At 42.2% G+C, this 13,840-nt stretch overlaps 1 protein-coding gene across 2 annotated transcripts in view; it reads left to right on the plus strand.

The window, feature by feature from the left end:
* The window catches only part of erp44 (endoplasmic reticulum protein 44), a 100,654-nt gene that overhangs the window by 70,546 nt on the left and 16,268 nt on the right, over window positions 1–13,840 (plus strand). For both annotated transcript variants that reach the window (XM_080208467.1, XM_080208475.1), the window contains 3 exons: window positions 167–224; window positions 428–544; window positions 6,012–6,123. In XM_080208467.1, the coding sequence (XP_080064593.1) occupies window positions 167–224; window positions 428–544; window positions 6,012–6,123 (287 nt within the window). The remainder of the gene's footprint in view (window positions 1–166; window positions 225–427; window positions 545–6,011; window positions 6,124–13,840) is intronic.

Here is a 13,840-nt window from a genome sequence, read left to right on the forward strand (position 1 = left end):
TAAATCATGACTGTCTATGACCATTTGTATTCAAGCAAGATAGATTGCACATTGGCTTGCAATGGATAATTCTATTTTAGAATAGTTGTGTTGTTGCTGAATAATTTAGCAGCACAGCATTGAAACTAATGTGAGTGATGTTTATCCATTTTATTTTCCTTTGTAGGGATGTGGCAAAACCGGAGAGATATAGTGGTGATAACGTAATTTACAAACCACTTGGGGTAGGTTCAAACCCTCTTGTCAGCAATTTCTCAAACTACTTTGCCTGCTGTTTGGTGTTTAGAATTCATAGCTAGTTTTGCTTAATGGCCGAGCAGTCATTTAGTGACATTGACTCCTGTAGTACTATGAAACTGTTGCATGCTTCAAGATGCCACTTTATTTGGTGCTAACTTTACGTGTATATGTTTTACCCATTCCTTAGGAGAATAGTCCAGACATGGTGTATTTGGGCTCATTAACCAACTTTGACCTGACGTTTGCCTGGACTCAAGATAAGTGTGTTCCACTGGTTAGGGAAATTACTTTTGAAAATGGAGAGGTAAGCATGAGTTTAATCTACAAGCATAATGTATTTTAAAGGACTTGTACTAATACTGTAAACATTTTATTAAGAGTACATTGCTTAACCCACAACAATCAGCAATTCTGAGTCAATTTTACACCTTAAATGATCGCAATTTGAGGACAAAACATCCACATAAAGCACTGAAAATATTGCTAAATTATATTTGACGATTCATCTTCAATATAATTTTTTCAATTTTCAGTCATACTCTTCTGGCTTGTCTTATGAAGCCACTCTGTTTAAGCAGATATTTAAGTGGGTTACTTTCACAATTGTATCAGTGTAGCTCTAACATGCCACAATGTCATATAAGTGTAGCCTGGGTTGACTTCACTTTTTTAAAGCAAATTTTTCTTGTTCCTTGGATAGCTTCACTCTCAAATTAGGATGAATAATTACATTCCTGCCTTCCACTATTCAAAGTTATCTTTCAAGATTACGAAAGAATATTCTATACAAACAAAAGGGCTGATATTTCTTGAGCTAGAAATTGTTTCAGGTCAGATTCTGAAGAAAAATTCTTGGTTTCACATCTTCAACCTGATGCGCATTCTGGGTGGGTTCTATGCAAATAGCTCTGCGTTTAGAGAGTCCTAGTTCAGTCTCAATTCTGGACAAGCACAATGAAAACCTTAAGACGCTTAGTGAAATTATTAGTGTTAAACACTTCTCCTCTCTCACCTTTTTGCCATGGCCTGCTGCTGAAGGATGAAGGTCTTTTTAACAGCGCCACACCAATTTCCAAATGGCTCAGCTGCCAGTACCCATTTTACCCCAATGACTACACCAGTGTGACTCAGTGAGCAGGCCCAGACAAACCTGTGTGGAGCTCCCTCTCGCAGGTGGGAGCAATTGACCATAACAAGAGTGTGATTCACTTTGAGGTAATTCTAGGCTGTGATGTGGAAAGCTGTTGCACAGAATCCTGCATGGATCGTTGCTTCAACACCTGTTTCTAATCTGTAGGATTAAAAGCCAAAGGCATTCTTGTTAAAAAGCACATTTCTGAAGCAGGAAAATCAGAAGTTTAAAAAAATGTAGCAATGGATTTTACATAGAACATAGAACATTACAGCACAGAACAGGCCCTTCGGCCCACGATGTTGCGCCGACCAGTTACAAAACAATGACCCACTAACCTAAACCATTCCCTTTTCGTCCATAAACCTATCCACGGATCTCTTAAACGCCCCCAAACTAGGCGCATTTACAACTGCAGCAGGCAGGGCATTCCAATCCCTCACCACCCTCTGGGTAAAGAACCTACCCCTGACATCCGTCCTATAACTACCCCCCCTTAATTTAAAGCCATGCCCCCTCGTGCTAGATTTCTCCATCAGAGGAAAAAGGCTATCACTATCCACCCTATGTAAACCTCTAATCATCTTATATGTTTCAATAAGATCCCCTCTTAGCCGCCTTCTTTCCAGCGAAAACAACCCCAAATCCCTCAGCCTCTCCTCATAGGACCTCCCCTCCATACCAGGCAACATCCTGGTAAACCTCCTCTGCACCCTCTCCAAAGCCTCCACATCCTTCCTGTAATGTGGGGACCAGAACTGCACACAGTACTCCAAGTGCGGCCGCACCAGAGTTGTGTACAGTTGCAACATAACGCTGCGACTCCTAAATTCAATCCCCCTACCAATAAACGCCAAGACACCGTATGCCTTCTTAACAACCTTATCTACTTGATTCCCAACTTTCAGGGATCTATGTACACATACACCTAGATCCCTCTGCTCATCCACACTATTCAAAGTCCTCCCGTTAGCCCTATACTCGACACATCTGTTATTCCTACCAAAGTGAATTACCTCACACTTCTCCGTATTAAACTCCATCCGCCACCTCTCGGCCCAGCTCTGCAACCTGTCTAAGTCTTCCTGCAAACTATGACACCCTTCCTCACTATCTACCACACCTCCGACTTTGGTGTCATCAGCAAATTTACTGATCCACCCAACTATACCCTCATCCAGATCATTAATAAAAATTACAAACAGCAGTGGCCCCAAAACAGATCCCTGAGGCACACCACTCGTAACCGAACTCCATGATGAATATTTACCATCAACCACCACCCTCTGTCTCCTATCCGCTAGCCAATTCCTGATCCAATTCCCTAGATCTCCCCCAATCCCATACATCTGCATTTTCTGCAGAAGCCTACCATGGTGAACCTTATCAAAGGCCTTACTAAAGTCCATATACACCACGTCCACTGCCTTACCCCCATCCACCTCTTTGGTCACTTTCTCAAAAAACTCAATAAGGTTAGTAAGGCATGACCTACCCGCCACAAAACCATGCTGACTATCTCCAATCAATTCATTACTCTCCAAATAACTATAAATCCTATCCCTAACAATTTTTTCTAAAACCTTGCCCACAACAGAAGTGCGACTCACCAGTCTATAATTCCCGGGGAAGTCTCTGTTCCCCTTCTTAAACAATGGGACAACATTCGCTAACCTCCAATCTTCCGGTACTATACCAGAGATCAACGACGACCTGAAGATCAGAGCCAGAGGCTCTGCAATCACTTCTCTTGCCTCCCAGAGAATCCTGGGGTAAATCCCATCCGGACCAGGGGACTTATCTATTTTCAGACCCTCCAGAATATCCAGCACAGAATGAATTCAATCAGTTGCACAATTGAGCAGAAAAATATCAAATTGAGTAAAAGTATTGTAATTTGCTTAAAATATGCAGCCTATGTTCATGTATAGTCATGTAGTAATATAGAACTTGGAAGTATTACTGAAAAAAGAGACATGCTGTCAAAGCTTTTCATCTTAATAGATGCAAGAATGTTAAATTTCAAATGGAGCAATAATGTATACTGCGTGGGGAAAGGGTGCTAATTGGTTAGGAAGCCACTTCTGGTGGAGACTGCACCAGAGAACTTCTGTCCCCTATGCTTTTGTTAAATCAAAAAAGGCACAATACCTGGATATACTTCTTTTGCCTGCACCGGATAGGACCTTGTGTATCAAATAAATGTAGCTTTTAGAAAGCATAAGTGAGTTACATTGTAACCCAATTGATTATCTTAAATTGGTTATTAGTGCAATTCTTTGTATACTTGCAGTTGTTCAGCAAGTGCTGTCTTGATCATGGAATCACACAAAACTTTAGGCGTTACAACTCAGCTTTGTAAGCACAGTCTAGGTCTATGTCAGTTCTCTGTCTCTTGTGAACAACTGAAGGAGCATTCTATTTGATACAATCCGTCAGAGTTTGGAATCAATGGCCTATGTGACAGGCATCCCACCAACCACAGAACATTGAAAAACTACAGCACAAACAGGCCCTTCGGCCCACAATTGCGCCGATCATATCCCTACCTACTAGGCTTACCTATAACCCTCAATCCTATTAAGTCCCATGTATTCATCCAGAAGTCCCTTTTAAAGACCCTATCGAATTTGCCTCCAGCCAATTCCACTCACCCACCACCCTCTGAGTGAAAAACTTACCCCTGACATCACCTCTGCACCTACTCCCCAGCACCTTAAACCTGTGTCCTCTCGTAGTGACCATTTCAGCCCTGGGAAATAGCCTCTGAGAATCTGCCCAATCTATCAGGTCACCTTTCATCCTTTGTCTCCCCAAGGAGAAAAGACCAAGCTCCCTCAGCTATCCTCATAAGGCATGCCACGCAATCCAGGCAACATCCTTGTAAATCTCCTCTGCACCCTTTCAATAACTTCCACATCTCTCCTGTAAAGAGGCAGCCAGAACTGCGCACAGTACTCCAAGTGGGGTCTGACCAGGGTCTTTTAAAGCTGCAGCATTATCTCTCGACTCCTAAACTCAATCCCTCGATTGATGAAGGCTAGTACGCCATATGCCTTCTTAACCACATTCTCTACCTGTGAGGCCGATTTAAGAGCCCTATGGGACCCGGACCCCAAAATCCTTCTGATTATCTATACTGGTAAGAGTCTTACGCTTGATATTATACTCCTTCGTCCCATTTGACCTGCCAAAGTGGACCACTCCACATTTATCCAGGTTGAAATCCATCTTCCACTTCTCCACCCAGTCTTGCATCCTATCTATGTCACACTGCGACTTCTGACATCCCTCCAGACTATCCACAACACCACCAACCTTTGTGTCATCGGCAAACTTACCAACCCAACCCTCCACTTTCTCATCCAGGTCATTTATGAAAATTACAAACAGCCAGGGTCCCAGAACAGATCCCTGGAGCACTCCACTGGTGACTGACTTCCATGCAGAAAACGACAACCACAACCACTCTGCCTTCTGCAGGCAAGCCAGTTCTGGATCCACAAGGCAACAGCCCCTTGGATCCCATGCCCTCTCTCTTTCTGAAGAAGTCTTGTGTGAGGGACCTTATCAAACTCCTTGCTGAAGTCCACATAAACCACATCTACCGCTCTTCCTTCGTCAATGTATTTAGTCACATTTTCAAAGAACTCAACCAGGCTTGTAAGGCACGATCTGCCTTTGACAAAGACGCGCTGACTACTTTTGAGCATACTAAACTTCTCTAAATGTTCATAAATCCTGTCCCTCAGGATCTTCTCTGTAACCATCCTACTGAAATTCCTAAACCATGTTACTCATTTGTGTGGTAGGATGTTTGACCTGATGGCAGCATCTTGTCAGTGGAAAATAACTCTTGTTGCTACTGCACTGTAGCAATACGAAATGGCTGGCTTCATTTGTTGCTCAAATTTTTGCAATACCTTACTCTTCCAAAGTAGAGGTAGATATTATCCTGCAGGATAGCCATGTGGCCTATTTTGGGGTCAAGCTTACATTGGCCCTGCTCACTTAGATCCTATTTATGACATTATTGATAAGGCCGTCTTATTGAGGTATGGAGTCCCAATGCATATATTGAGCAATGCAGATCGCTCCTTTCACCAATATTTGTTAATATGCTACATCAACAAAAGCCAAATTGCAAATGGGCCCGGGCATAGCCATTGACTGCTCACTCTAAATGTCTGGGCATGTGGCAAAATATTTTTCTTCCAAACAGAATGGTAGTGTAAGCTAGAACAGTTTAAAAAAAAAATTCAGAGGTTATGCAATGATCTGGTCTCACTTTGATACTGAGGTCAGAACTGGAAGCCATTGCAGTTAGGAAATGCAGAGAAAAGCAGTATGACAAAACAGAAGAGAATATTAACTTAAATTTCAGGAGATAAATTTAGAAAATGGATATTATGAGCAGCTTCTTAACTCTAAGTGTTAAATAATTAGGTACAGTAATAGTGATTCTAAAATGGGACAGCTCAAGTACCAGATGAAGGAACTGTGACCAAAAGATCTTTCTTTCATGCTGAACTTATGTTGGTACGTCTTATTCATTATCTGTTAGAAGACAACTAAAATGTTTGTGAAGACTTATCATTTCAAAACAGATTATTTTAAAAATGGAGTTTAAATTTTTCAGGAGCTAACTGAAGAGGGCTTACCATTCCTTATTCTGTTCCACTTGAAAGAGGACACTTCCAGCTTGGAGAAATTTCAGCAAGAAACTGCACGACAATTGATCAGTGAAAAGGGTATTTTTTTTCTCTGCCAATGCTTACTTAACTTCTAATCAATTGCTTGTATCACTTATATGTTTTATCTATAAAATGTGCATTTAAATAGCAATATCTCAAAGCATTTCACTGCCAATGATGCGTTTTTGTCAATGTTCTAATGTATGGACAATTTACCAATAGCAAAGTCCCACAGTGAAATAAATGGCCAAATAATCTCTTCAAATTGTCATCCTGGAGAGCAAAGAAAATCAATGGCTTCTCTTCAACTTTAAACTTTTCTCTTCAGTCTCCAACTCTTAGCAAATGTGTGGAGCTCATGTAGTTTGTCACTAAGATTGAGACCATCAAATCAGTTATCTCTGCTTCTTCCCCATCATGTTACCTGCCTACCTAGCCATGAATCTATGTCATTGTTTAGTTTCTCTTACTCCTCTTGTACCACCTCGAATTACATCTCGTACACAGAACCACTTCTGTCTTATCCACTATTCCTACTAAACTGCTCATGACTCAGCTTCCTTCCAGGCTCCTTTGGTGGTATCCCCTAGCCTTTCATCAACAAAACTATACTTGACCCTCTGTCCTTAGTTTATCACTATCTCCCAACAGGTTTTTCCACTCAAGTTCTTGAATGTATTGCATTCCTAATCAAAACGTAACATCACATTTCAATCTTCCCAATCTGGCTCCTGTTCCTGTTACAGCATTAAGACAATCTTAACTCGTGACCATGGTGCATTATCCTTCCTTAACCTCTCTGATCAACTAATCCAAGGGAGTGCAGAGGTGGTTTACTAGGCTGACGCCGGAGTTGAGGGGGTTGAGCTATGAGGAGAGGCTGAATAAACTAGGCTTGTACTCGTTAGAGTTTAGAAGAATGAGGGGAGATCTCATTGAGACGTATAAGATGATGAATGGGATGGATAGGATAGAGGTGGAGAGACTCTTCCTGCTCAGAAAGGACAGTAGGACTAGGGGGCACAGCCTCAAGATAAAGGGGGGGCGGTTTAGAACGGAGTTGAGGAAGAACTTCTTCACTCAAAGGGTGGTGAATCTCTGGAATTCTCTGCCCGTTGAAGTGGTGGAGACTACCTCGCTAAATATTTTTAAGACGCAGGTTGATGTGTTTTTGATAAGAGAGGGGATTAAAGGTTATGGGGAGAGGGCGGGAATGTGGAACTGAGCCACGACAGATCAGCCATGATCTTATTGAATGGCGGGGCAGGCTCGGAGGGCTAGATGGCCTACTCCTGCTCCTATTTCTTATGTTCTTAAATACATAAAGGACAAAAGAGTAACTAAGGAGAGAGTAGGGCTTCTTAAGGATCAACAAGGTCATCTAATGTGCAGACCCACGAGATGGGCGAGATCTTAAATGAATATTTCTCATCAGTATTTACTGTTGAGAAAGGCATGGATGTTAGGGAACTTGGGGAAATAAATAGTGATGTCTCGAGGGGTGTACATATTACAGAGGTGGTGGTGCTGGATACCTTACCTATAGATAAATGCTCAGGACCTAATGAAGTGTATCCCAGGACATTGTGGGAGGCTAGGGAGGAAATTGCGGGTCCCATAGCTGAGATATTTGAATCATCGACAGCTACGGGTGAGGTGCCTGAAGATTGGGGAGTGGCAAATGTTGTGCCTTTGTTTAAGGAGCTGCATGGAAGAGCCTAACACTTGCAGTGGGTAAGTTGTTAGAAGGTATTCTGAGAGATAGGATCTACAAGCATTCAGCGAGGCAAGGATCGATTAGGGACAGTCAGCACGGCTTTGTGAGTAGAAAATCGTGTTTCACGAATTTGAGAGTTTTGAGGGGGTAACCAAGAAGCTAGATGAGGGCGGTGCTGTCAATGTTGTCTACACAGACTTTGGCAAGGCCTTTGACACATCTGCATTGTAGATTGTTGCATAAGTTAAACTTCATGGGATCCAGGGTGAGGTAGTCAATTGGATACAAAATTGGCTTGATGACAGAAGTCAGAGGGTGGTTGTAGAAAATTGTTTTTCAAACTGGAGGCCTGTCACCAGCGGTGTGTCTCCGGGATCGGTGCTGGGTTCAATGTTATTTGTCATTTATATTAATGATTTGGATGAGAATTTAGGAAGCATGGTTAATAAGTTTGCAGATGATATCAAGATAGTGTCATAGTAGACAGTGAAGAAGGTTATCTTGGATTGCAAGTGGTCTTGATCAGTTGGGCCGCAGGCTGATGAATGGCAGATGGAGTTTAATTCAGATAAGTGCATTTTGATAGAATGAACCAGGGAAGATTTACTCAGTTAATGATAGGGTGTTGGGGAGAGTTATAGAACAGAGATCTCAAGGTATAGGTTGATAGCTCCTTGAAAATTGAGTCACGGTGGACAGGGTGGTGAAGAAGGCATTTGGCATGCTTGGTTTCATTGGTCAGAATATTGAATACAAGAGTTGGGATGTCTTGTTGAAGTTGTAAAAGACATTGGTAAGGCCACACTTGGAACACTGTGAATAGTTATATAGAAAGGATATTACACAGATATTATGGAAAAGATATTAAACTAGAAAGAGGGCAGAAAAGATTTGCTAGGATGCCACCAGGATTTGATGGTTTGAGCTCTAAGGAGAGGCAGGATAGACGGGGACTTTTTTCCCAGGAGACTTGGGGGTGACCTTATAGAGGTAAATATAAAAAGAAATGAAGGCATACATGGGGTAGACAGTTAACATCTTTTCCTAAAGGTAGGGGAGTCTAAAACTAGAGAACATAGGTTTAAGATGAGAGGGGAGAGATACAAAAGAGTCCAGAGGAGCAATTGTTTCACACACAGGGTGGTGAATGTCTGGAACGAGTTGCTAGAGGTAGTAGTAGAGGCAGGTACAATTTTGTCTTTTAAAAAGAATTTGGACAGTTACATGAGTAAGATTGGTACAGAAGGATATGGGCCAAACTCGGGCAGTTGGAACTGGCTTAAAGGTAAAATCCGGGTGGCGTGGACTAGTTTGTTTCCATGCTGTAAACCTCTGACTCTATAACCTTTTCCAATGCCTTTCCTCCGTTGTACAGTTTAATAAGATGACTCACTCTTAATTCCACCCTTAAAATAACAATATCTCGAGGCTCTTCACAGAAATGCTTATCAAACCGAGCTCAGTATCAAATTATGTAAACATATTGGGACAGATGACAGCTTGGTCAAAAAGATAAGTTTTAAGAAGCAAAAGAGAGGCTTGGGGGGGAATTCCAGAGCTTTAGGGCCTTGGCAGTAGAAGGCATATCCGCTAATGATAGAGAAAATCAGAATTGTGTGTAAGACCAGAATTGGAGGAATGGAGGAATCTAGGTTTGGAGAAGGTCACAGAGATGGGGAAGGATAAGGGATTTGCGCACAAACAAGCTCATTTTAAAAGCAAGGACCAGAAGCCAATGTAGGTTAGGGAGGACAAGGGTTACTAGGTGAATGGGACTTGCTGCGAGTTAGTCCCAGGCAGCAGAGTTTTGGGTGAGCATATATTTCTGGGAGGCTGGCCAAGGGAGCATTAGAATTGTTGATTTAAGGGGGTAACAAAAGCATGGATGAGGATTTCAGCAGCAGATAAATTAAGACTGGGTGGAGAGGGATATTATGGAATTGTAAGCCCTGCTGATAGGAGAGGATATGGGGTCAGATAAGATGCCAAGGTTACAATAGTCTGGTTCAACCCAAGAAAGAGGGCAGAAAAGATTTGCTAGGATGCCACCAGGATTTGATGGTTTGAGCTCTAAGGAGAGGCTGGATAGACTGGGACTTTTTTCCCAGGACACTTGGGGTTGACCTTTATAGAGGTCTATATGGGTTTTCCAAGCAGAGGTATAATGAGGGGACAGAGTGGTCTCAGTGTTCTCAATATTTAGTTCGAGGAAATTCTAGACAAGCAGCATCATAAATCCGAAGGAATGGATCGGTCAAGCAAAGTGATGGTTAGGTCTTCAGTGTGAATATGGAGACTGATGTGTTTTCCATACAAATTGCATGAGAAACCACTGTAGATGATTATCTGTCTGTGACTGTATAGATTGGAATGGAAATGGATAAGTGCAGTTCCGGATAATGGAGCAGAAGCAGTGAAGAAGCATCTATTAAATCATAGCCAGAGCATGTCCAGTAATGACTTCTCCTCCCAACCTCACAATTATCTCTGGTACCACCTAAAATTCTCTTTTTGGCGCTCTCCTCTTCATTTGTTTGCTGTTCTTTAGCAAAAGAAAGCAGCGATGTCAGGTCAACTTCCATGCATACTATGATAAAACCTAACTCTATCTCTCCACTGCTTCCTCAAGTGCTCCAGTGACATCAGGTTGTTTATGTAATTTCCAATCAATAGTCATATTTGCTTCCATTGAGAAGACTGTAACTATTGCCTTTGGCTCTCATAAAAATTCCACATCTGTCCTCATCCCAGCAATTGGATTGTCTCGTTCTGAATCATAATTTTCAACCTTGGCATCTTATCCAATTCGAGATGAGTTTCCAACTCCAGTGTACAGTACATCACAGAAAACAAATACTTTCATTTCTGTATAATGTTGTCCGCTTCCAAATCTGCCTCAGTCCATCTGCTGGTGAAAACCTTTAGTGATTCCTTCACGTCTAGACTTAACTGATTGTTCAACGCTCTCATGGTCGGCCTCCCATCTTCCGCTCACTAAATTCAGCACATTCTAAATCTCTTGAGTCATATACTGTCCTGCATAAAGTCCAATTCACCCAATACCCACGTTCTTGCAGAGCAGCGCAGGTGTGTGACCACACAGCAGCGTGAACAATATACTACACAGGCTTTATTCCATGGCTGTGCAATAAAGAAATTAAAAAGTGCCACATCCTCAAATTATAGATCACGCTCTGCCCTTCCTGTCCTTGCATTTAAATGCCTCCTTGGCTTTTCCTCACGTCTCTAATCTTGCTCTGGCTTCCAACTCTGGTTCCTGCCTTTTGTGCAAACTCCAACTTAAGCTTTCTTAACTTTACACTCTAGGAATTCCCTCTCTTTAAAACCCCACATTTATTTCTTTAAGTTTGTGGTAACTTGGTCACAAAAGGTAGTCGAAGGAGTTGTAAAATTCAGTTTTCTTTTGAGGGAATTCCATGACAGTTCATGCCCTCTAAAAACATCAGTACATATACATTCCATAACACTGCTTCCCCCCACCCCCTTAATTTCAATCCCCTTTAAGTAAAGAAACATAATGAAACTTGTGTCTCAACTAAACATCAGTCTTTCGGGAACTTTGCAACTATGCTGTGACCTGCACTGCTCAGGCTTTCAATGAAGCTGGACTTGTGGGCACAAGACTAGTTCAGTATCTGTGCATGAATGTCCCTTATCCTCTCTTGGAGTAGAATCCACTAGCTATCCTTGTACATCAGGAACCACTTCCTGTCAAATGTCCACAGCAGCAATTTGTCCTACCATGTTGTTTGAAACTTGTGCTGTCTCCAAGTGATGGTGCACATGAATATGATCATGGTTTCTGAAAACAACTCTTCCATTGTTCAGTTTCATTACCAAAGAAACTGGATCACTTTGGTTGAGAATAACTCCATGCAGCCAATGTTGGTTACTGCCAAAATTCCTTACATAGACACAATCATTCAGGCTGACATGTCTCTCCTTAGTATGGTAGTCATGTCTCTCCTCCTACTTTTCCTGTCTCCTTCTGACTTTTGCTTTGACATCTGGAGGTACAGATCCAAGTGAGTCTTTGACTTCCTACCCATCAGTAATTCAGCTGGTGACAATCCTGTTGTTTGTGATGTGATACGATACTGGAACAAGAACCATGAGACCTTGGTCCCCAGAGTATTACCTGTCATTCTCCTCAATCCTTTCAATGTCTGAACAACTCACTCTGCTAAACCATTTGAAGCTGGATGAAAAAAGCAGAAGCTACATGATGCGTTCTATTCCTTTGCATAAACTCTTGGAACAGATCACTCGTAAACATTGTACCGTTACCATAAACAAGCGATTTTGGTAAATCATGAGTTGCAAAAACCTGGTGTAGCTTCCCTATAATGGAGCTGTGATGTTGCTCATGGCTTCTAATCACTTAGAATACATATCCACGGTGGCTAGAAACATATGACCCATAAAAGACCCTGCAAATCCATATGAAATTTATGATCAGATCACTCCCACAGATGTAGTGGTGCCATCTTCTGGTTGATTTGACATGCAGAAAAGAATTTCACTTTGTTCTCCAAGTCCTGATCCATATTAAGCCACCAAATATACAACCTGGCTGAACTTTTCATTCGGGAGGCATCTGGGTGAGTCTCATGAACTTCATCCAAGACCTGTAAGTGACCAGAGGGTGAGACAACCACTCTGGACCTCCATATAACCATCCTGCACATTCAACTCATCTTTTCGCTTTGCACATGGTTTCAGTTCATCATCCCCTATAATCATAGGCTGTCCCTATATAAGGAATCTCTTCACCCGAGATAAAACATGGTCTCGGTCCATCCACTGCTTAAGTGTTTAACATTCACTGGAAATGTGAAAATCTCGCAAGGAAGAAAATCCTCTCTGGAGGAAATAATGTTGTGGTTGGCAAGTCTGGTAAAGGAAGACGACTCAATGCATCGTGTTTACTTTATCCTCCCTTGCCCTGTACATGATGTCCTGGTAAGCTGACAGTGTGAACCCAGCACTGTATTCTCACTGAGGTCATGGGAGGAGTGCATTTGGATTCACTCGAAGGACTCAATGGCTTATGGTCGATACACATTGTGAATGAGTGACCAGAAAGGTACTAAAGAAACAATGTCAGAGCAAAGACTATAGCTAGACCTTCCTTGCCCAAGTGCAAATATCCTATCTCAGCTGTTGTCAGCTTACATGATGCAAAACTAATGGGTTTTTCTGACCTGCCCTCCATCAGATGGCAGAGTACTGCTCCAACACCATAGAGCAAAGCATTGTATGAGAGAATGAATTATCTGTCTCGCTCAAAGCGAACCAGCAGATTAGCTGACTGTAGCAGCACTTTCACACTCTTGAAAGCTTTCTCTGGTGCTGGCCCCAATTCCAATTTGTTCTTTTGTAAACTAGTAGGATAGTGTCTGCCAGATGTTTCAACAGGGCTGGTGCCACTACCTGTAGTAATTTAACATGCCCAGAAATGACCTGAGCTTGGACACACTCTGCCGTTTGGAGTTTCCTTGATAGCTCTGACTTAGCCTTCCACTGGGGATAGATGCTGCACTGTGATTTTGTGACCCAAATATACTCTGTGCCTGGAAGATGCACTTGCCATACTTCAGGCACAGTCCTGTCTCTGAAAATCTCTTTAATGGTTGATCCAGGCTGCTGAGGTGCTCCTCCTCAGTTTTCCCTGTGATTAAGATATTGTCCAAGTAAACTGCTATCTGAGGAATCCCGTGCTGTTGTAGTAGATTGTCCATTGTCCTCTGAAAAATTGCCAGACTGGAGGACACCCCAAAAACCAGGCAGTTGTATTTGAACAAACCCTCTGGCTGTTGATTGGGGCATATTATTTTGATTCCTTCTCTAACTGCTGCTGGTAGGCATAGCCCATGCTAAGCTTTGAGAATTTCTTGCCTCCTGCAAGGATTGAAAACAGATCTTCCCCCGCACCCCCCCATGACAGCTGCTTAGCATCCAACTTGGATGGAAATGGTGAGTTAGTAATTCCTGTGAATGTGCACAGTACCATCACTTTAATAAGAAGAACAATTG

This window comes from Carcharhinus amblyrhynchos, chromosome 2 (genome assembly GCF_965287045.1).
Source record: "Carcharhinus amblyrhynchos chromosome 2, sCarAmb.v2.hapA, whole genome shotgun sequence".
Classification (NCBI taxonomy): Eukaryota; Metazoa; Chordata; class Chondrichthyes; order Carcharhiniformes; family Carcharhinidae; genus Carcharhinus; species Carcharhinus amblyrhynchos.